The sequence below is a fragment of the Equus przewalskii genome, chromosome 14, assembly GCF_037783145.1.
Source record: "Equus przewalskii isolate Varuska chromosome 14, EquPr2, whole genome shotgun sequence".
NCBI classification, from domain to species: Eukaryota; Metazoa; Chordata; class Mammalia; order Perissodactyla; family Equidae; genus Equus; species Equus przewalskii.
In genome coordinates this window covers 27112944-27137015 of record NC_091844.1, presented here as the reverse complement: position 1 = coordinate 27137015, position 24072 = coordinate 27112944, and the positions used below count along the sequence as shown (strand labels likewise).

Sequence of the window (24072 nt, the reverse complement as noted above, 5' to 3'; positions counted from 1 at the left end):
ATCTGAACCATAGGCCTAAATGCTATACAATTTAAGCAAATAGAAAAAAGATTAGAAAGAAAAAACACTCAAAACGAATACACATCTTCTCTGGATATTGGGTTCTTTTTCTTTTTCTCTTTTTTCTAGTTTTCTGTAATAGGTACATATTACTTTCATAATTTAAAAAATCCATAAAAAGGTTTGAGCTAGTTTCATTATGTAAACAGTTTAGAGGTCACCTGTCGCCTCTCTCCCCCAGGCTTTTCCTGACTATAGAATGTTAAAGGACTGAGAAGCAACGTCTGAAGATTGCACGGCATAAGATAACTCACAAGGAATTTTTTTAAGAACAAGAACTATGGCTTAATCCATTAGAGCTGGAGAAAAACTGTCTACGTGCTCCTAAGCAGTCACAAATGGCTTAGAGGCAAGAGGGCCAGCAAGGTGGAAGAGCATGCCAAAGATATCTCAACTGGAGATGAGCGTCCCACATATAAAGACAGAAAACAAAGCCAGAGGGGGAGGAATTAGACTCTGTAACGGATCCTGGACAAAAAAACAAAATTACATCTTAGTGCCGACAAATATTCATAAGATAAGTGTGGCAATAATCCAAGCTGAAAAGCATGTACTTAAGTATGGCCGTTATCCAGAATGAAGTTGAAGTCTCATTACCAAAAATGCTTCATGCGGGGCTGGCCCCGTGGCCGAGTGGTTAAGTTCGCGCGCTCCGCTGCAGGCGGCCCAGTGTTTCGTCGGTTCGAATCCTGGGCGCGGACATGGCACTGCTCGTCAGACCACGCTGAGGCAGCGTCCCACATGCCACAACTAGAGGAACCCACAACGAAGAATACACAACTATGTACCGGGGGGCTTTGGGGAGAAAAAGGAAAAAATAAAATCTTTAAAAAAAAAAAAAAAAAAGAAAAAACAAAAATGCTTCATGCAACTGTCAAAGACAGAGCGGAGAAAATCCAAGTCAGGGAACTGAAATGCCACAGGCAAAACACGGAACACAAAGGGGACAGGGATCGCATTGTAACACGAAAAGCCGTTGCTCGGGTGAGCCAGTCAGTCGTTCCCTCCCTGTGAGGGTTCCTTACAGAATGCCGAAGAAAACAGCACCTCATGCACAAAGATGAAAGACAGCATCATCCCATGTATGTGGGAAAAAGGAGTCTGGCCAAATGATACCAGCACCTGTGCTCATCTTGCACAACCATCCTCAGGTATTTAGGAATCCTGAAACTGGCCAGAGACCAGCCATAAGTCAGTAACCCTCCGAAGGCACGCCATAGAGCTGTGCATTTCATTTTTCCACTGATGGGCCACGTATGTATGTCAACTGTTTATACCCTGATAGTCCATTTGCTAGCCAGAAATAAGGGCTTTTTAGAAATATAGGCTTTATTAACCAAAGCAAATCAAAATACATTTTAATAAATGTAGCTTCTATAAAACATTTATAGGCCTGTTATTGGTCTCAGTTCCATTTTGTCCTTGTTAATTATAGAACTGGTATCAACAGGCTAAGTTTTTATCAAGCCTGTGGAATATATCCATAGTTTAGTCTAGTATACACATCTCTGTCTCCAAAACTTCAGGATTATGACTTTTTCCCAGTGGATACAAGACACTTTTAACCCAAACAGTCAGGCTGTTAGAGCTAATGTTCAGCAGTTCTGAATATCCTCAAGTTTCCATTCCAAGAATGGCTACAGAAACTTAAACAATGATTCCTACACATTAAAAATCTAGGACTAGTACTGTGAATTCATTTCTGTCAAATATCTACAATTTCCATGAATCTGTATTCCCCCTGAACGCAGGGCAGTTGGATAAAGGAAAATATGTCCAGTCTGAATCTGAGTACCTTCACTTCCTTCGATAAATTCGAGATCCTGCAGTTTCAAGGTTAATGTGTTCAGATGTCTTGTCATTTCAGCAAAGATGTAAAATTCTCTGAGCTATGGAGAGTCTGAGAAATGAGGTCTTGTTCCCCTAAATTCTTGGCCTAAGAACAAAGTTCAGTAAACCTCGAGTTCTGACTACATTAAATAAAATAAACTTTCATTCTCTGTTTCAACTTATTGAACTCTCTCTCAAGGAAGAGTCCTGTAGAAAATTCTGCCTTGCTCACTTTCTCTTCCTCATCGTGTAAGAAAACTGATACAAATATTCTCAGGAAAAAACCGCCTGATAGAAGATTAATGGAAGCTGGGGTCACCCACCCTTTCTGTGAACGTAAATGTAAATGCTGGTTCTATTTTTAATTGCAGTGGCCCATTTGTGACATGTGAACTAAATTTTTCCAAGGTATTGTATATATTAAGCAGAAGGGGCAAAACCCAGGAGGTGTCACCCCAGATCAAATAACACATTGACTGAAACTCACTGAGATATACAGTTGATCTTCTTGATACTCTCCCATTCTCACAGGTGGCGGAGGTAGCAGAGAAGCTGGTCCCTGAAAGTGAGGAAGACAGAAAGGAGACATTAGGGGCTGCTTGCCAAGGCCCCCAGTCCATGAGCAGGATTTTCCCTGTATACCTGCAGCAAGCCCTCATGAGGGAGAAGTTGCAAGGGCAAATATTTGTCATGGGTATGAGCAATTTACAAAAATATTGCCCCTGAGCCACAAGCCACAAGCCACGGCTGCTCTGTGAGATTTATGGTCTATTTGTTTCCACTTCACTCAGCCAGGTTTGTCGGAGGACAGTTTTGTTCCCAGAGGACTTATTAGTGAGTGAGGGCTGTAGACGTGTTGCAACTTAAAAATGGACTAGGGTGTGAACATGTAAATTTTATTCAAACACAATTGACACATGCAGCTCATAAGTCAGGATAGGCCCTCTGGGGAAATTCCAGTAGACAATACTGTCAGAGATAAATTTGAAGATAGATTTTTTTTTTACACTGTCTGGTTTCCTTCCTTTTATTTCCCCTCTTTAGCTTATGTAAATTGCCTAGCACAACTTTGGCTAGATGAGAATATTTACATTAGTGAGGCAAATCCTCCAATATTCCTCTGTTCTCTCTTGCTCAAGAGAAGCATTTAATATTTCAGAAGTAACAGCCTGAACAGTGCAATGTACATCAGGTAGGATGACTTCTGACCTTCTGATTCAAGACAGCTGACAGATTTCACAAGGCAACCTCTCCTTTAACCCAAAATTCTTAGAAAGGATAATCCACTCTAGAAAACAAGAAGATGTACCCTCAGTGAACCAGAAATCAGGGGAAAAAAATCACTAAAACATGGAATACAGGTAGGATTGTATAGAAGAAGAAAATTACAACCAAAAGGCGCAGAGGAGAAGGCAGCTGCAAAAGGTGACGTGAAGGCTGGGCACAGTCCACCAGGAGGGTAGAGAAGGCAGGGCCCTGGAATCACTAACAGGATTATTATCTAAGCTTTCACAGTAAGAGCCACCAGGGGTATAGAATCCTTCCTAACTTCCCACTTTCCCGTCTTCCCACCCATTCCTCCTACTTAGATTGATCTACTTGGACCTGGCAGCAAGCAACAGAGCCAACTGTGTTTAGAGATGAGCAACGAGCATGTGTGCTTGGACAATGAAGTAGACTCTTGCCTTAAGCAACTCACAACCCCCTGCAAGTATGAGGAGTTCTCCTGCCTCGGAGTCTAACCATCAAAGCAACACATCTAGCAGCAATTTGTTTCTCCCTAGACTCTCTTTATGCACCCTGAGTACAGCACAGCAGCATGCAATGCCTCCCTCCCACCTCTCACCCTCTCCTATGCATACTTACAAGCAGGTAATGCACACATGGCGGTTAACAGGGAAAAACAAACACAAAGAATCGCTCACAAATCATTAAACATTTGAGAAAAGCTAACACCACTAAAAAGAGGCATCAAACTCAGGGAATACAAGAACTTGACTAGTGGAAAACAGAGGTAATGAGGCAAGCAGAGAAAACAACCACAAAGTGAAAAGAGATATACATAGTCATAGAAAATAATTGCAATGACCATGCCAGACAAAGGCAGAGTATGCAGAATATATAAAGAACTCCAATAAATCAATAAGAAAAAGATAAACAATCCAAGTGGAAAATGAGAAAAGAGTCCAAAGAAATAATTTACAGAAATAAAAATATAAAAACAGTTTAATCTCACTATTACTTGGAGAAAAGAAAATTAAATATCATTTTCACCTTTAAGATAAAAGACTCAATATAAAATAATAGCAGAAATAGGAGAAAATACTGCTCTTATGTAATGATCCAGATCCTTTGACAAAGCCATTCCATTTTTCTTTATCAACTCTAGAGAAACAGTCACATCTGTGCCCAAAGTCACATATATAAAGATGTTTATGGCCACACTCTTTGTAATAACAAAATCTTGAAAATAACCTTAAAGTCTTTAAATAGGGAAATTATTAAATATACTATGGCACATCCATATTATAGAAAACAACTACATAGAAAACAATGAGATTTCTCTATACCAACATGGAAAATTCTCTATGATATGTTAAGTGAAGAAAGCTATTTGAAGACGATAAGAATAATAAATTCCATGTATGTAAAAAAATTAAAACACACAATAATACTATATAATTTTACAGGTGTATATATACACATGTAAATATGTGTATGAAAATTTGAAGGGGTACACATATAATTGATAACAGCAATCCACCCTGGGGAGGGGAATGGGAAACGGGAGCTGGCCAAGAGGGATTTCAGCATTATTTGCAATACCTGAATTATTTGTTAACAGAATATATACACATGTTACTTGAACTAAAAGTTAACACTTCTAAATTCAGAAACCAAATTCAAATATAGCTCAAGTAGGGAGAGAATTATTTGTTAAACGGTAAAGAAATCCCACTACCCAGGATACCAATGCAAGATGCACTGGTGACAAGTTTTGCAAACAAGGTGAAAGAAAGCAGTCACTCAGTTGATGTCCTCCTGCTAAGGAAAAGCATAATAATCTCTGACAGGTTGCCACTGCCTGGATGCAGCCCCACACGCTGGCTCAGGAGATAGGGCAGCGTTTCCTCTCTTTGAGTACTAGGGCTCTCAACTTCTCTACCACCATAGGAGAGGAAAATGACCTCTGGAAATAACGTCTTCCTATAGAGCACACCTCTGCTGAGCGCAGGAAATCCACGCTCATTCCACTGACAGAGAGATTGTCTCCCACCACTGGCTTTTCAGAAAAATTGGGAAACACGCCTTGTAAGACATGCCTTTAAAAAGATAATATTCCATAGAGTTTTAAACATTTAAGCAGAATTTTCTTTAAGTTCGTTTATGTCCCAGCATTTGTAATTATCAGAGTTCCATGTGATAGGCAAACAAAGGCCATTACCTTTCAACCAGTAGCATCATGTTCTCAACACCTAGTGGCTGTTCTGAGAATCCTGACAGGTCACTGACATATTTACTGGGGAGAAGTGTTCATTTAAGCAAGAATGGGAATAGAATTCTGTGATTAAGAAGTCTTTAAAGTGGAAAATATAAAAATCCACATTGGTTATGGGCATGATCTTACCAGTAGACACATAAGAGAGAGGATGCTTCAGAGTGACACACCTGCCATCACCGGCTGTATCAGTCAGGCTAGGCTAGATTATGCTACAATAGCAAACATCTCCCAAATCTCAGCGGCTTCAAAGAATAAAACTTCCCTTCTTGCTAATATCATATGTCTGCTGTAGGTAAGCAAGAAGGCCCTGTACATCATCGCTGCTCAGGAGCCCGTGCTGATAAAAGAACCACCATCCACAACATTACTACTCATGACGCAAATGGAGAGAGAGAATTCTGGAAGGTCTTGCACTTGTAATAAAATGGTCTGGCCCAGAAGTGACACACATCACTTCTCCTCTTTGGCCAGGGTTGTTTGTATGGTCCCACTCAATCACAGGGGTCCAGAAATGTATCCCAACTACATGCCAAGAAGAGGAAAGAGCCATAAATATTTAGCAAACAACTCTACTGGTTGTCACGTTAATCTGGTCCAGAGACATCTACACTGGGGATCCCAGGCCAACACCAAGTTAAATGGAGGGCAAGTATGTTAAGAACTTGGAGGCCCAGCTGGCTTAACTAGGGAGGAGACATAATTCATCCTGTCCAGGAGTCTTAACAGACATAGAAAAATTCCAGTAATGTCTAGTTTAGGATACTCTGGGCATGTAGGTGATGCTGGGGCATTTCTCCCAATTGCTCACAAACGATTTATGATCAACAGTTTCCAAGACTGGCTGATCATCAGAATCATCTGGGAAGCTTTAAAAAATAGAAATGTGTGAGTCTCATTCCTAACAGTTCTCATTCAAATCACAGCTGGAATGGGCCTCAAGAATCCAGGCATTCAAACCCCAGACCTCAGGGATTCTCTTGTCTGTTAGGTTTGGTCACTTTTGCTGAAGACACTCAGTCATCCAGTTGTCCTCATGCAGGATAAGTCACCAGCCTTTCTAGCTTCATAGACCACTGAGACTGACGAGCGGTCTGGGGACCCGAAGGGAGCCACTGAGCACGAATGCACTAGAGTGAAAGAAACACTGGCTGAGGGTCATAACACTCGTTACTTGGTCCTTGTTCTGATTATCTGTTGCTGCATAGCAAACCATCCCCAAACTTAGAGGCTTAAAATAGCAACAAGCATTTAATTTGTTCATAAATCTGCATTTGGGGCAGGACTCTACAGAAATGGCTATTCTTGTTCCATGTGTTTCCAGTAGAAGATCTTGTACTGGGGCTGGAGGATCCATTTCCAAATTGGCCACAAAAGGTTGACTATCACTAGGGGCTATTGACCAGGGACCTCAATTCCTTTCCACGTGTGTCTCTATGGGGCTACTTGGGCTTCCTCACAGCATGGCATCTGGGTTCCAAAAGTCCATGTTCACAGAGCAGGAAGCTGAAGCTGCCAGTCTCTTAAACCGGCACCGTGTCACTTAGCAGGTTTCTATTAGCCAAGCAGACACAGAGCCTGCCCAGATTCAAGGGAGGGTGGGTGTGGATATAGTTCTCACTTGTCAATGACAAAACTATCAAAGCATTTGAAGGCTTCTTTAATTTGCCATAGTCCCAGCTCTGCCCTTTGGCCTTCAGGCTTCTCACCTGTGAAATCAGAGTCAGATTGGATTATCTTTGAGGGCCCTGCCAATCCCCAAAGTCTACGAGTCACTGGTTCTGATGCATAATTTACTGACTGACAAAGAAGCCCAGTCTGCAAGTCGATGCCCTTTGTAAGCCTACACGTGGTGACAGCTGACCTCAGCCAGCAGACACGCAGTGCTCACAGGGCTGCAGCGACCCTGGGCACCCAGATCCTCTGCATTTCCCGTTAAACTCACTGCCGTTTTTCTCCCCAAAGCCAACATAGTATCTGAATTCCTGGAACCTGACAGCAGCTTCCCTCAGGGCTTCCTAACCGTCCACATCATTCTTGCCCCATCTCTTGGGCAATAATTCATAAACTAAACACGCAATGAGCAGACAAGAAATTTCAACAGGAGATTGGCAAAACCCACGGGCATAATGAAGGGCTTCAATGAGTGGGCTCTAGTCTGAGACAGTCTGTGTTCAAACACACTCAACACCACACTGTAGCTTAGTGAAGAGACTTTGGGCAAAGTGACTTCACCATTTTAAATTTCATTTTTCTGCTTTTTTTTGTTTTTGTTTTAAAGATTGGCACCTGAGCTAACAACTGTTGCCAATCTTTTTTTTTTCTGCTTTATCTCCCCAAATCCCCCCCGGTACATAGTTGTATATCCTGGTTGCAGGTCCTTCTAGTTGTGGCATGTGGGACACTGCCTCAACATGGCCTGATAAGCGGTGCCATGTCCATGCCCAGGATCTGAATTGGCGAAAGCCTGGGCTGCCACAGCGGAGTGTGCAGACTTAACCACTCGGCCCAGGGCCGGTCCTCATTTTCCTGTTTTAAAATAGTGATATAGGGGCCGGCCCGGTGGTGCAGTGGTTAAGTTTGCACGTTCTGCTTCAGCGGCCCGGGGTTTGCCGTTTCGGATCCCGGCTGTGGATGTGGCACCGCTTGGCAAGCCATGCTGTGGTAGGCGTCCCACATGTAAAGTAGAGGGAGATGGGCATGGATGTTAGCTCAAGGCCAGTCTTCCTCAGCAAAAAGAGGAGGATTGGCAGCAGATGTTAGCTCAGGGCTAATCTTCCTCAACAAATAAATAAATAAATAAAATAGTGATATAAATAGCATCTACCTCATAGAGTCATTGCAAGAGTTACTTGAGATAATGCATATAAGGCATTTATCACAGAGTCCAGTCCATTGTGGGCACTTGCTAAATATTAGCTATTGTCTTTTCTGTCATAAGCAATAGTCACTCTGGCCTCTGCGCATCTTCCAGAGCCAGAGGAGATGGATCTTGCTGGAGCAGGCAGTGGGAGGCCCAGGAATGCCATACTGGGGTAGGCCTGGCCACTGACCTCTGGCCTCCCCATAGGGGAAGCAAAAGATGACTGCTGTGTGCATCACGCTCCTGCTCATTAGGCATCAGAGTGGGAGACCCACGTGAGCTCACATCTCTGCTCAGTCGTTTACTGATCTCCTAGGCCACCCAGAGCCTGGAGATATTTGTTAGGTGTTTACCATGAGCCTACTGGATACTGGGGCCACCGCAGTGAACAAACCAGCCAGGGAGCCTACTCTGATGAAGAGCACGTTCTCTTGTTCTACCATATTTGAAAGGCACACCCCTCAGAAGCCTTGGCTGAATCCTTCTGGTCTGCCTCGACTTCCCGTCTCATATTCTAGAATCTGCGACTTTCTCTGACACCTGAAAGCTGACTTCGCAGCCTCTCTTCAGGGTGGGGGGTGTGATGGAGGGGGAAGACTGTAGACACTCTCAACAACACTTTTGTAGCCATATGGGAATATTTTGGTGTCTCAGTAAAGTGTAATTCCTCAGTGTTATGACAGAACTGCCGGCTCATTTCTGAAGAAATGCAAAACATAAACGTGCCGGCCTTGTTTGCTTCATCGACGCTGCACTGCAGGGCTGAGTAGAGGGAGGCGGCCGCCCCAACAACATCTTGTAATGTCTCTGCTGACCCTTTCAGGATGGCTACAGAGTTTCAGTGCTTCCTGAACAAGAAAGAAATCTACGTCGGGTACGTCGGACGGGGGAGAGATTCAGACGTGAAAGAACCAGGCAAGAGGAAACAGTCTGGGGCTCCAGTGGACGACCCTCAGCTCTCAGGAAAGGATGGACAAAGGCCTGCTCCATCCCTGCCGTGTCCGCAGAGTCCCTCACAGACACGCCCTCTTTGGCCCTTCCTTCTCAGTCACCTCTTCTCAGTCACCCTGCCCTTTGCAGCTCCTAAACCTCGACCCTCCCCAAGGTTCCCCTTCTCAGACCACTCACCCGTTTGCTGTGATCTCCCCATTCTGTTTCTTTGCTGGCAGCTTCTAGATGAAGATACGCAGCCCAGGCCTCTCCCCTGAGCCCTCACTCCCATTGATCCAGAGGCCTCCCGGACACCTCCACCCAAGGTGCCATGGCCCTTCAAACTCAGTGCTGTGGGTTGAATTATGTCCCCCCAAAAGATGTGTTGAAGACCTAACCCCCAGCACCTGTGAATGTGACCATACTTGGAAATAGGGTCTTTGCAGGTGTTATCAAGTTAAATGAAGTCATTGGAGTGGGCCCTGATCCAATATGACTGGTGTCCTTATAAAAAGAGGAAAATGCTCCATGAAAACAGAGACACAGGAGAAGATCATGTGATGACAGAGGCAGAGATCAGCTGATGCAGCTGCCCGCCATGGAGCACCAAGGATTGGCGGCTACCACCAGAAGCCAGAGAGAGGTGAGCAAGCAAAGACTCTTGCCTACAGGTTTCACGGGGAGCACGGCCTTGCTGACACCTTGATTTTGGACTTCCAGCCTCCAGAACTGTGAAAGAGTAAATTTCCATTGTTTTAAGCCATGCGGTTTGTGGAAGTTAGCAGCCCCAGGAAACGAATATACTCAACATCACTCAAAACGAATTTGGGCTCTCGACCTTCCTCAAACTCGTTTCTCCTCCTGTATTTCTTTTTTCGGGGGTGGACAGTTCCAGCTCAGCCTTTTATTCTCTGCATCACAATGGGAGACTCCATCTTTTTTTCCAGTTTTATTGAGAAATAATTGGTGCACATTGCTGTATAAATTTCAGACATACGGTATGATGGTTTGATTTAAGGCGTACAGCGTGATGGTTTGATTGACGTATACTGTGAAATGATTACCACAGTAGCTTCAGCTAACATTCATCTTCTTGTATAGATACAATAACAAGAAAAGAAAGAAGAAAAGGAAAAAGGAAAAAAATGTTCTCCTTGTAAGGAGAACTCTTAGGATTAACTTTCCCATCGATCATGCAGCAATGTTAGCTGTAGTCATCATCTGCCGGAATTTCATGTAAGAAATGAAACAAGTTGCCAAATCAGAAATTTGAGGATCGGCTTTGGCTTCCTCCCCACCCCCACACAAGCTCATGACGCACCGAGTCATGTCAGCCTGACTTTCTTGGTTCGTCACCCAATCTTCCTCCTCTGAGCCCAGTCTACCGTGGATCAGCCCTCATTACTTCTTCACTAGAAGATTGTAGTGACTTCTTTTCTGTTGCACTCCTGACCAATCTTCCTTTATCTGATATCACCTCCTGCCCCCAGCCTAACCCCTCCTTCACATTTGCCAGTGTGATCTAAAACTCCTCGTGTCACAACTCTGCTTAAAACCTTCCTCCTACATCCCAATGAATGGAGCATGGCCTTCGGGGGCCTTCTTGAAGGATTTGGCTCCAGTATCTGCCTCCATTTATCATCTTTCATATACTCCTTTCCCCAACCTTGAACTTCATGCTCAAGCAATACTACATCTTGAACATGTCATGCTCTTTCCTGCCTTCATGCCCTTGCAGGCACTGGTCCTTGTGCCAGAAACATCACTCCATTCTCCTATTTTTCTGGTAAATGTCCATTCATTCTTCAAATCTCTGATTAAGTGTTTCCTCACTCATGAAAGCTTCCAGACTTTCCCCAGGCGATTTTGGGAAGCTTGTGTTCCCTCTGTCCTATAACAATAATTATCTTCTTGTATTATTACTGGGTTATTGACATCCCTGTCTCTCCACCATGAAATTTTGAGAGCACAGGTGATGTTTGTATCTCTAATGCTTGGCCTTCATTCTTTTTGTTCTTCTTTCCTTTATTCATTTAACAAACATTTATTGTATTTAGCATCTACAATGAGCTAGACAAGGCACTGGGGACATCATGAGGAATGCTACTCCTTCCCTCTTGGTATTTACTGTCCAGTGGGGAACAAAACTGAGTAAACAGGAGATTACAAGAGAGGCCAGCAATGCCACCAGGGTCATAGGCACAAGGAGCTATGGGAACAGGTAGGCAGGTACTGTATCCAGTCTCAGGGATTCCTGTGGGAAGTGAGGTCCAGGTGTGTGGGGAGGGCAGAGCACTGTCAAGAATGCTCCCGGTCCCACACAGGTGGCGAACACAGGGGAAAGGGCAGAGCAAAGGGGAAAAAGGCTGGTGCCATATGCGGGCGCCAGATCCCAGGGCCTTCCTTGTAAATCCATTAAAGAGAGTAGACTTTATCCTGAGGGCCCGATGAGTCATAGAAGTGTTTCAAACACATTGTCCTTTTTTTCCCTTTAAAATTGCCTTTATCCAATTGCTTTTAATTAAAGCAAAAACTTTCTTGTAATAAGCAAAACAGCCCAAGATATGGAAACAAGAAATGAAAAACCACTCCCTCTCGTTTCTATCCCGTGAGGTAACTTATGTTAAGCCTCGCTTCTCCAAGCTGGTTTAAATAGATGCGAACACAGAACAGCCATGTGAATTGGGTTTTATTTGCTTATTCGACTTTTTTACAAAAACGGGATCATAGTATACACATTTTCCCACAACTCTGCACTTAATATATTAGCATCTCCCCATGTGACTATGTTGACAGGTCTAACTCATTCACTCTTCTGTGTGACAGCTAGCTCACAGAGTGGAGGCACCATATTTATCGGCCAATTTATTGGCGATGGATAATTGTGCATCGCCCAATATTTTGCCCCAGCAAACAGTGCTTCTGTAAACACCCTTGCCCATATATTTTTAGGTACTAGCACTTTTATATCTACTGAAATGATGGCCCAAAATGGGGTTGTTAAGTCAACAGTGTGCATTTTGAACTTTAATCAACATTGCCAGATTATTTTTCTCTGGAGGTTTCAGTAGTTCACACTCCCCCCAGCAAGATACAAAAGTACTCGATCCTCTGCATTCTCTCAAGCACAAGGCGTTACTGGTCTTTTTAAGATTTGCCAATCTGATGAATAAATAACTAAATTTGACTTTCTCTGACTAATCCTTCTTGACTCCACTTAAATCTTCACTTCCTTTCCTGTGAATTGCCTGTACATATTTTTTCCTATATTCCTATTGCCTTTTGCCGTTTTATTACCAATTTATATGAGGTTTGGGTAAATTAAGGATAATATCCTTCCATATGTGCTACAAATGTTTATCTGAGTCTATAGTTTGTCCTTGGACTTTCCTTATGGTGGTTTTTTCTTAAAACTTGAAAAAATATGTAGGAACATGTGTCCTTTTCTTTTTCCCTTCACAGTTTTTGGGATTTCCATCATTATTAAAAATATTCCTTCTACTCCGAAGTTATACAAATTTAGAAATTTGGAAAATGAATTTCCCAATAAATTTTCTTCAAATATTTTATGTATGTGCTTATTTGTTTACTGACAGTTAGTAACCCAAACCCATCTGGGATGTATCGTTGGATAGTGTACGAGATGGTGTCTACCTCGCTTTGTTCCCCTAGATGGAAAGTCGACGAGACCAACACCATTTCTTGAACCAATCATAAATTTCCCACTGAATTGAAATGTCACATTTATCAAATAAGTATGTAAACATACTGTGTCCATTCCTGAAGTCTAAACCTATTCCATCGAGTTTTTTACTCGTGTCAAAAAATATTCTTATGATGACAATCACTTTATCTTAAATTTTAATTTTTGGTAGGGCAAATGTCCCCTGTTTTCTTTTTCACAATTATCAGTCAAAGTCTACAAGGGCTCTATACAACGCCCCACTATAATTATCCTTTTTATTAAATTCACGTGTGTTTCAAAGAGGGCGTGGTGAAGAGCTCAGCGAATCCCGGATGGCCGCCAAGGGACACCACGTGGGTCTCGCAGCCTCAGTCGCCCCGGGCGCTCTCACCAGCAGCCTCAGCCTCGGGTCCCTGCCACCAGATGACCTTCTGAAAGTCCTCCAGAGCTCTGGACCCTGATCGCTATTCTCCCCGTCCCCTCAAGTCCCAGGGGTCCCCTCACCCAGATCCTGGGGGCAGCCTGCCCCCTGCTTTCCCCTAGCAAGTCTGTCCCGGGCTGACGGGCTGCCCACTCGGGGCTTCTCTTCTCCTTCAGGTTCCTGCCAGCTCTGAGCACAAAGGCGTCAAGGACGAATCCCTGCACCGGCTACCAATAGCCGCCGCTCCCCATTTCTGCAGCCGCCCGGGACACTTCCGCGGGCCGGCGCAAACCCTCTACTTCCAGCAAAGGCCTCCCTGCTTCCAGGCCGCCTCATGACGTGCCCCCCCTCCCCGTCCCCCCGCTCCGCTCTGGACCCTCCCTGAGGTGGACTCACTCTGGCCTCCTCCCCATAGGCCGTGCTGACGGCAGCAGGAGATGGATAAAGTCAGAAGCATGGTGCTATGGAGTGACTGTGTCCCCCTAAAAGTCCTACGTTGAAGTCTAACCCTTAGTACCTTGCAGTGTGACCCTATAATTAGTTAAGTCATTAGGGTGGCCTTCATCCAATAGGATGGTGTCCTTCTAAAAAGGGAAAATTTAGACACAGAGACAACACACACAGGGAAAACATCAGGTGAAGATGAAGGCGGAGACTGGGTGGTGCTTCTAAAAGCCAAGGAATACCAAACATTGTCAGGCAACCACTAGAAGCTGGGGAGAGGCCTGGGATGGATTCTCCCTCATGGCCCTTGAAGGAGCCAACCCTACTGACCTGGACCTACCGACCCTGCTGACACCTTGATCCTGGATGTCGGGCCTCCAGAACTGTGACTCAACACATTTCTGCCGTCTGAGTGCCCTAACCTGTGGTACTCTGTCACGGCAGCCCAAGCGGGCTAACACCCACAGCAGCCCAACATGACTGACTAGAGGCAGGCTGCCTCCCCGCCTGAGCCCCTCTCTCTGATCTTAGCTGGGGTCAGGTAGGGAGCAGATGACAGCAAGCTTCAGCATGTGTTTTGGCCACGAGGACATGGCCCCCCAGAGCCCTGGCTCTCACCTGGGATGGAGGCACCTCAGGCTCCCCATTGCTGCCCACAGAAGCAGACGGAGGGCTGTGACTTCGCAGTGGGGAGAGGAGCTGGGGAGAGCGAGGGTGGTAGCCAAGCTTCAGGGGCTCAGCAGGAAACAAGGAGTTAACAACCACTCTGCAAACCGCCCAAGCCTGGCCTGCTGACTTACCCACGGTCTGTCAGCGTCCATCACACGGGGAACCTCACCCCCTGGAAGGTGTGGAGAGGGCCTGCGGGCATTTGTTAAGGCTGTGTCCACTCATTCCTCCTGCCTCCCAGTGCCTGCCTCCCAGTGAGAGCTTAAGCTTTGCTTATTGGACAGACGGACAGATGGATGGATGGACCGATGGACGGACAAACGAACAAGGAGACTCTTTGGGCTAAACTGTCTGCGGTGCACGTTTCAACAAAGCAGCTGTGAAGTCATTACCTCGAGGATCTTCAGGGAACTGAGTCAGCGGCTGTAGATTCCCGTTGTGGCCATGCGGACCCCACATTCTTTCTCATTCGCTGTGGGCTGAGTTGCCCAAGCACCAACCACCGCAGCCAGGCTTCCAAGTTCCCTCCATTAGCGCTCCCTCCTGGCAGCTCCTTACATCAGCTTCACACAAGGGAGGCTTTAAAGAGCCTCTGGCGAGTCTCCCTGGAATTCACAGCCAGCCCCCCTACCCCAAAGTCTACCAAAAGCTTCAGGCAAAACTCCAAGGGGAGCGTCTGTATTTAAAAATAGATCTCTTTTCCCAATGCTTCCACGGCTTCTTCTCTTTAGAAAGCACAAGCTCATCTCGAGACAACTGTCCCAGGGAAGATATGGGAAGAAACAAAACAAAACAAAACCCTGAGGCCGATGTGTCATTGTATTCCAGAAACTTCCGCAGAGAGGAATTGCAGTGGGAGGGCGGCTGCCAGAGCTGGGGAGAGACTGCAAGAGACCCTGGGGACTGGAGAGCTGGCAATGGCAAGAAAAGTGCCCTGAGCTGGGCCCAACTTGGCTCTTAAAGAGAACCCCACTACTCATTAACCAGCCCTACAACCTGCTAAGTGAAAAAGAAAAATAAATGAGCTCATTAAATCCGGAAGGAGGGAAGACCTGGAGGCTTAACCAAGGAAATTCCCAATACCCGGTTAGGAAAACAAGGGGGTGTTGGGCACAGTTAGATTCATGGCCAGGAGTAGGGGCTGGCCCCTAAATGAGGGGTTGAGTCATCCTGCACCACTGAGTAGGGCTCGGCTCCTTCCAGCTCTGCAAACAGGCGCCTGCAGAGGGAAGCACTCAGAGTGCAGCTGGCAGGGATGGTCGGTGTGGTTTACCAGTTCAAGCAGTCCAGGTCTTTGGTCAAACTAGTGGGAAGTCAGTTGGGAAACCAAGGGGGAAGTTCCAGGAGCATGACGAGTTCTTGGGAGAATTATGACTTCAACCCAGACTGCGGTAACTGCCTGTGACAAATACACCCTCGGGTTTGGCTTAATCAAGGCTGTTCATCATACTCCATCATTCCTCCCCCATTCATCACCCACTTACTGAGGACCCACCATGGATATGCAGGCACCGCGTAGATGCTGCACCTTCAGGCCTGCCTTGCTGGTGCTGGTTTTCATCACCCTTTCCAGGGTCCTGGCTGCTGGTCCCAGCTATACCCCCTGACCATGGCCCCCTTTGGTTTGGGGGTTCTGCAGACCTCCTTCAGATCTCCTTCTCCTTGAATGATTGGGCGCTGGTTATTCCTGGCATCTGCTTTTGTCTTGGGTAAAAGAGAACTCCCAACCCACCATGGCAGCCCCAGGCCTAAACAAACAGTGAGTGTGCCTTTCACGATGCAGTTGCACTGCTGCCTGCACAAGAACGATGGGAACACAGATGGGAGAGCAGCTCACTTTACCTGCGTGTTGGGGGAGCCATCAGGGAAAGAACGCCTTCACAGAGGAGACAGACTTTCCTCAAGTGGAGCAGGGTGGGGTTGAAGGTGACTCCAGGCAGAGGAGCGGTGAGGCAAAGGCACAGAGATGTGACAGAGGGTGCAGATGAACAAGAAGCCCACCCACTACCCAAGAGAAGAAGTGCTCACATTTATTCTCTGCCCTTTGCTCCCACCCACTCTTTCTGCCAGGGATGTAGGTCACAATGATTTTTGTGGCTGACTCACAGGCAAAGCAATCATTTGTCTAAACTTTAAATCTCACAAGGAACCCTGCAATGTGGCAAGATCCATTGCCAACTACCTTCTCCTTGCCATCCTTTTCCAAGGTGGACACCATTCCTGAGAGACAACATAGGATTATGGGAAGAGAATGAGTTGTAGAGTCCTAAGCACTGGGTTTGAATCCCAACTCCACAAATAACTAGCTGTGTGGCACTGGACTGGGTAGTTAAATTCTCTGAGCCACACTTTTCTCATCTGTAAAATGGGGTAGTAAATATCTAGCAGACAGAGCAGTCACGAGGATTAGAAATAACATATGCAAAGTGCCCCCCCCAATGCTTTGCATATCACCCATGTTTAAAGATGGCCGCTGTTGTTACCCCAGATTGTGGGATGTATTGTCTCACCCTGGAAGCCTTCTGCTCCCCTCAGTGCCTGGTTCCTGTTCAGTAATGATGAGGTGTGGCTTAGCGATGGGCGTGACATCCAGCACTCTGTGATTTCCATCCCTGCAGCAAAAGCACGGGGTTCCCCACTCTGCATCCCCATGGAGCCCACCCTTTGCTCTTGGAAGCTTTAACATTGATTGCCATGGGTGAACAAGCCCTGGGCACCTGAAGTCACTTCCTTATCAGTGGGAGGGGCCAACGGCAGCACTGCTTTCAAATGGTTCCCAGGGGTCTGCTCTGAAGGTCAGGGCCACGGACTGTTCTGGATCTTAAAGCAGGTTAAACACACTTTTACTCTTTGAGGCAGGGTGACTTACAAGAGGGGTGCCTGCAAAATATTACAAGATTAAATTGTCATCCTTTTCTTTAGTGAGAAAAGTGCCAACTTCTTGGCCTGTAGACTCGGACAGAAAATCACCATCGCCTCCCTGGCTGCCGCCCTGAGAAGGCGGGCAGGGAAAGGAAGAGGTACGGCAGGCTGGAATGCCCCAGGGAGTCACTGAGGGTCCTTTTCTCAGAAGTCTATATGCATGGCAAGTAGCCCCGTTGTCTACTTGTCATGGGAGGGGGGACGGGTGATAACAGGACGCCTTGTGTTTTGAGTTGAAAACAAAGGTTCTCTGGGATCCCTGGGCGCTGGTGCTGCCCTGGGGCTCCTGGGACCAGCTGGCACCTGGACGGCGGCTGGGAAAGAAAACTGGCGGCAGAACTCAGCTGAGCTGCAACCTCGTGATCTCAAATCGGGGTCACCCCTGGCTGAGGTGACCGCTGAGGGAACGGGGTCATCCTCCCTCGGAGAACCTGAGCGTCTGCGCGGGGACGCGGACAAAAGCCCCTTTGTGGCAGGCGAGGGACCGCTCTCTACAGCGCCACCGTGTGGCAGCTTCGGGCAGCGGCAGCGGCGGACACAGCGGCTCCCAGTCCTCTGTCCCTCACACACCCCGACCTCTTGGATAGGTGAGAGGGCGACCTCAAGCAGATGCAGATTTTTCTGCCAAGTAAATGGAGGTCACTTGCCATGCAACTGGAAAAACGAGAGATATGCCCACATTTGCACCCCAAGTTTGTCCAGCAGTCTTGCCCACTTTCATACTCTGCTGAATTTCGTCCCAGCCAGGAGCCTCACCTAAAAATGGATGACTTAAAAACAATCCAAATTGAATGGAATAAGGACTGTTTAAACGTTAAGGTTGTCCAGTCCCTGGGGTGTCTCCGGGTTCCTGACTCAAAGAACAGGCCACTGTGTGGGTGATGGAGCACATGAGGGAGTGAATCGAGACTCTGAACTGACCCCCCACTCCCCACCCTACCAGGGTTTCTACCCACACTGTTAACAGACCTGTTAGATGCGACTTCTCCTGCCTCAGTCTCCCCCGAGGCCCAGGCATGGCCGAGTGTGGGCAAGTTCACAACGTGCAGAATTCACAAGGGAAATATCATAAAGCTGGTTCTATGATCCTTGAGCACAGCCCGCGGCTTGAGAACACGGAAGAGTCTGTAAGATCCGGAGAAGAGAGAAGGAGTTGGGAAAAGATTCCTTTGGAGGGCGCTGTTGCCAAGTGCCCACCACTCTCTTGAGGGGCGTGGAGGGGCAGCCTCCTCCCCCCACGCCTGCCGAGAGCCTTGCACCGTCCCAGGAGGGAGTCTTGCACCGTGTTGCCGCCGACTGGGGGACCAGGAAACGCGGAGACAGCCGAGCAGCCCAGGCAGCACAGAAGAGGCTGCCCCGGGACTGGGCTCCGCTCCCAGAACGGTCAGCAGGGATGTGCCAGTGTTTCTCAGCTCGCGGAGAGGCGGAAGAGCCTGGCAGGAGAGCAGAACGTGGGAGGCCGAGGGGACCCAACAGTGAGATTCGGTGCAGAGGGGCCAACAGCGTCACAGGGCCTGTGGTCAGAGGGCCCAGAAGGGGGGGTCTCTGAAGAGACCACGACTGTACCACATGGGAAAACCTCAGCTTCAGGTGTTGCCTCACGAGGAGCCTACGTCAGACCCCACTCTTGCCCCCTCATTCCCTGGCGCCCAGCCCAATTGTCAACCTTCTTTAGCAAGTTGGGGGGATGTGAGCTGAGAAAGCAGGAAGCTAACCCCTTGGCCTCTCAGACAGCAGGTTTTCACCTACCTTCTACTCCAGTTGGGAGGAGGGGACACAACTGAATGCTAATTTCCATTCTGAATTTTTTTTTTTTTTAGGAAGATTAGCCCTGAGCTAACATCTGCCGCCAGTCCTCTTTTATTTTTGCCGAGGAAGACTGGCCCTGAGCTAATATCTGTGCCCGTCTTCCTCTACTTTACATGTGGGACACCTACCACAGCATGGCTTGACAAACGGCACCATGTCTGCACCCAGGATCCGAACCTGCGAACCCCGGGTCCCCAAAGAGGGATGTGCAAACTTAACCACTGCGCCACTGGGCCGGCCCCTCCATTCTGAATTTTATATTATTGCATGAACTAGCCTTTCTAAGTATTCCAGTGAGATGTTTGCAACTAAAGGATAGGAGCCCCTACACTCAAGGGCCTACCAGTCACATAGGAGAAAAGTCTGGTGCCTCCACTGGATGCTTGGTGGGAACAGGAAGTAGTTCAGGGCCTGGGAGGCACTGCAAACTGGGTGCCCTTGAGTTCAGACATCCTTGAGGCCAATGATCTCCTCTCTTCCTCTCTTCGCTGAGGACTCTGTGGTGAAGATGGCTGCCCTGCCAGCCATCCTGGTAACGCTCTCCAGGGTCCGGGAAGGCCAGTGAGGCAGTCCTGGGCCTGAACCACCCTGATTCTCCCGGGTCACAACTGTTCTCCACTCTCCCTGCCCCACCACCATCCCCCAACCATCTGCAAGGTACCAGCTCCTCCAAGTCTCACATGCTGCGTCTGCCCACCCGCGTCCCGCTCTCTAGCATCCAGCCCTCTCTGGACCCTGACCTGGCTCCATACTCATTCATCCTCCCTGCTGCTGCCTCACTTCTGGGGACAGATCAATCAGTAATTACCATCCTCTGAAGGGCCTCTCCCCTCCTTCCTCACATCCCGCCCTGCCTAGAGGTGGGACCACATTGTGCTCCTCGTTTTATAGCTGACAGAGGCCGGGTCAAGGTGGGCCATGATGTGGACACTGAGTAGCAGTGTCAGACCAGAAGGATTGAGTTTGTTTTTGTTTTATTTTGTTTGTTTGTTTTGTTTTGTTTGTTTAGATTCCACCAATGAGTGAAATCCTACCATATTTGTCTTTCTCCATCTGACCTACTGAATTATACTGCTGTACACCTGAAACTTACATAATAATAATTAAAAAAAACACCTAGAAGGAATGTTTCTGGCTCTGATCTATTCACTTAGAGAGACAGAGAACATTTCATTCTTTAAATCTCCCCTAGTCGTAACTTTCTCCATCAACTATTCACTTCTCCATTGTCAGCATGCCCTCTGTTATCAGCTCCGGCCCCCAGCACGCTGGGCAGGGGCCAGGGGTGGGCAGCATCACCCCCGTTTTAGAGATGAGGCCACAGAGAAGGAGACACAATTGAGTGCCTTTCCCAAGTCTCCCAGACCCACAGAGGGCTCCTGCTCCCGTGTCCCATGTCCTAGTGAATGGCCCCAACTTCTACACCTGAGGCCCCAACTCCTACGTTTGAGGCCCCAAGTAAGAAACTTGGGAGTCATCATAGCTGCTGCCTCTGTCTCCTTTACCCCCCCACATCATATTGGTCACTAGGATTATTCGTTCTCTCTCATTGGTGTGTCAGGATTCTCTCTCCTCCACTTCATTTCTGCTGCTTCTGCCTCAGCTCAGACCTTACCACTTGGACAGTTACAATAGCCTCCAAATGGCCTCCCTGCATCAAGTCCTGTCCAATACTCTCCTATCTGTCAGGCACTATGTGCATCAGTGTCCAGTCAAAATGCATGGCCCGTGCCAGGGAGTTCAACAGAGAGAATTGGATACAAGGAACTAGTTACAATGGGGTAGGATGAGCTGAAGAGAACAATGAAGCAACTCAGAATTAGCAACAGGAGGAGGCTGTTACCGCCCCTAATATCAGGGGGACAAAAGGAGGAGGTGGTGTTATCAGAGCCCAGAAGAATGGGCACCTGGCAGGAACTTGAACTATGGAGATGGAGGTTGTCCTGCAGGAGATGGAGGCTTGGACGAGATACGACCATTGTCAATGGTACTGCTGCAAGCAGAGAGAGAAGCAGAGAAACACCCTGGCCTTCCCTTTCTCCATCCAGTGCCTCCTGTTGGGCAAACCTAGGGGGAAGCCAGTCAGCAAGTGATCCTAGGATACGTCGTTTGCAAAGGTCGGCCTCTGTGTTGCAGAGCAGGCATGTGCAGGGATCTGAAGCAAACATGCGTATTTGCAGCACAGACTTTGTGCTAGGAACTGGGGGTGTAAACATCAAATGGGACAATCACAGCCCACAAGGCATCCGTAGCTCTACTGTAGTCACAGTGCAGCGTGGTAAGTGATCAAGGGGTGTGTGCTGTCTAGCGGAGAGCTGGGGAGGCGTCCCAACCAGCCTGCAGGGGGACAGGTAAGGAAAGACCCTTGGGGGAGGTGACATTTGAGCTGAAACTTGAAGGACGAATCAGAGTTAACCAGATGAAAAGGAAGGTGGGATTGGGAATGCCATTTCAGGGTAGAGGATGCTTGAAGGCAAGGAACCAAGAAACCTCATGACCAATCATGTAATTTCTCCACAAAGAATCCTTTGCTGGCTCCCTCTCCAGGTGGTACAAAGCCCTGCTCGCTCTCCAGTCGGCCCCGTCTCCAACATGCCCGCAACTCTCCAGATGCCTTGTACTTCTCTCTGTGCATACAGTGCTCATGATTTCACCCTCAGTGCCTTTGCACAAGCCTTTCCCCTTTGTTTCCTGGCAAGATTCAGCTGCCCTGTGAACTTCTCTGACCTCCCTAGACAAGTTACGCTCCCCTTGGACCTACATGCCTTGCCCTTACATGTGCGTTTGTGGATTTGTTTCTATAGCCCACTACCAGGAGGATGTGTGAATAAGGTCTCATGGGTAAGGTCCCCATTCCATTTATTATCCGCATTTCCATTATGCATCCATAGTGCCTGCAGAGCACCTGGCACAAAGTTGGCACTCAAAAACCTGGGAGAGGGTGGAAAAAAGAGAGAAGAAGCAGCCAAGTTATGTTGATTTCAAGGTCACATCCTTTGAAGTATGCATGTCTATGTCAGAACCCAGAGATTTTTTTAAGGTTTACTTAGGATATCAGCACACCCCACTTTGGTGGATACAAATTTCATTTTGAAAGCAAGAATCAGTGACATGGAAATGTTCTGTGGGTTTTTTTCAAGGTTGTATTGCACTTCAGAATGTACCCCTGTAGAGAATTCATGCTCAGGAAGGTGAAAAGTGTGCTGTTGTCCCATGTCCACCTGCTCCCAGAGGCCACTTCAGCAAGCCTCTGTCACTGCACATACCCCACGTCCACTTCTAAGGCTCCAAAGGGACTTCTGCTTATTTGTTTTTCTTGCAAAACACCCAGATTAGCTTTCAAAATTGCAGCTAAAAAGGGGCAAATAACTTACCAAAAAGGCAAGGGTGGGTCACCGAATAATTATCACCTGATTTGTCCCCAGCTGCCTCTCTCTTGGCCACATTCTCCTGCTCAGTTTGGCACAGCTCCAGGGTTGTCCGGTAAATGGCCCTAATGTCTACCAACAGGGAGTCAGCCCGATGAATTGTGGTGCTACCGCATAATTTAACACTCTGCAGACATTACAATGATATCAAAGGTCCATGTTTATTGACGGGGGAGATGTTCCTGACATCTTGTTAGGTCGATACAAACACGGTTCTTTATGCAGAAAAAAAAGGATCTGAAATATGGAGACCAAAGTATTTGTTATTTTTGCTTATTTCCATTATTTTCAAAAATTTTAATAATGAACTCAAGTCCATTGTGAAAAAGTAATAATTTTAAAAATTTAAACTCAATAAACAAAGCAAAAAGATTAAACACATCTATTTTAGTTGGTTTATTGTGGGTCACACTTACATATATTACAAAGTGTTAGATTATAAGGTAGATTTTCTAAGGCCAGGAGGCATAGGCTTCTGAGCTCTTGTCACCCGGTAAGGTGCCACTCCTATTTCAAGACTCAGCTCAATTGCTACATTTCTGGGGACTCTTCCTGCTCAAATCTGTATAAAATGCCATTTCCGAGCGTTCTCCCAGTCCACTGGAGCCCCCCTACGTCCCAGCACCCCTCTTCAGTATTGTAATGGTTTCCTCATAGCACACCCTGAGCCCCTGTGAGGGGACTAGTCAGCTCCTTGTCCTGGGTCTACTTGGCACATTGAACAAATGAATGATCCAATATATGGATGTGTGACATTGGGCATGTCATTGCCCTTCTATAAACCTCAGTGTCCTCAACATTAAAATGGGGATCAATGTGCCCAACCTGAGAGTTGCTGTAAGGATTAAATGAATGCTTTGTGCACTGAAGAACTTGATAGAGATCTGTGGTCCTCATGACGAAGGCATATTGACAACCTGAATCCAGAGTCTACACCATGTTTCTTCTCCCAGCTCATGCTCTGGGCTGCTTGCTAATGAGACAGGAAGTTCCACTAAAAAATGTCTTTGTCCAAGCAGTAAAGAGAAGTTGTGTGCATGGGTCTCTGTCTTCTTGTGTTAAATGAGAATATAGTCGACCTCCAGCTGCCAGCCGTCCCACGAGGTCCCCACTGGAAGGCAGTCTACACAGAGCCAAACCCTGACCTTCCAGAGCCCTGAGGAACGTGGTCTGGGGAACGAGGTTCTTCCCACAGCTACAGAGGATGGTTTTGAGCAACACCACTGTTTTATGGTTATTATTTTGAATAGAAAGCCTTCTAAACTATGTTGTAAATCAACACAACACTGTAAACAGAGTTTTATACCCGTTTTGTGTTGAGTTAGGCTCACTATGTTTTCTTTTGAGGTATTAACTTCATATATAAATAGTAATGATAGCTAACATTTATTTTGGCCTCACTATGTTGCAGACGCCATTCTGAATATTGTACGTATATTTGCTCATTAAATCTTCGTAACAATTATAGGACATAGGTGCTGTTATTATCCCCACTTTCCATATAAGGAAACT

The 24072-nt window shown here is 46.8% G+C and overlaps 1 protein-coding gene across 5 annotated transcripts in view; it reads right to left on the bottom strand.

The window, feature by feature from the left end:
• The window catches only part of EVA1A (eva-1 homolog A, regulator of programmed cell death), a 195072-nt gene extending 176367 nt beyond the window's left edge, over positions 1-18705 (bottom strand). For 2 of the 5 annotated variants that reach the window (XR_011526444.1, XR_011526443.1), the window contains exons 1-2: positions 14794-14980; positions 2378-2449 (exon numbers count right to left, since the gene is read on the bottom strand). Coding sequence is in view for 3 of the 5 variants with exons in the window: in XM_070573749.1 (XP_070429850.1) it covers positions 2378-2449; positions 14794-14860 (139 nt within the window). In the remaining 2 variants the exon portion in view is untranslated. Of the gene's footprint in view, positions 1-2377; positions 2450-14793; positions 14981-18292 lie in introns of those variants that run through there. The other 3 variants (XM_070573746.1, XM_070573749.1, XM_070573745.1) reach the window with 3 other exon arrangements.
• Between the last annotated feature and the right edge of the window lie 5367 nt (positions 18706-24072).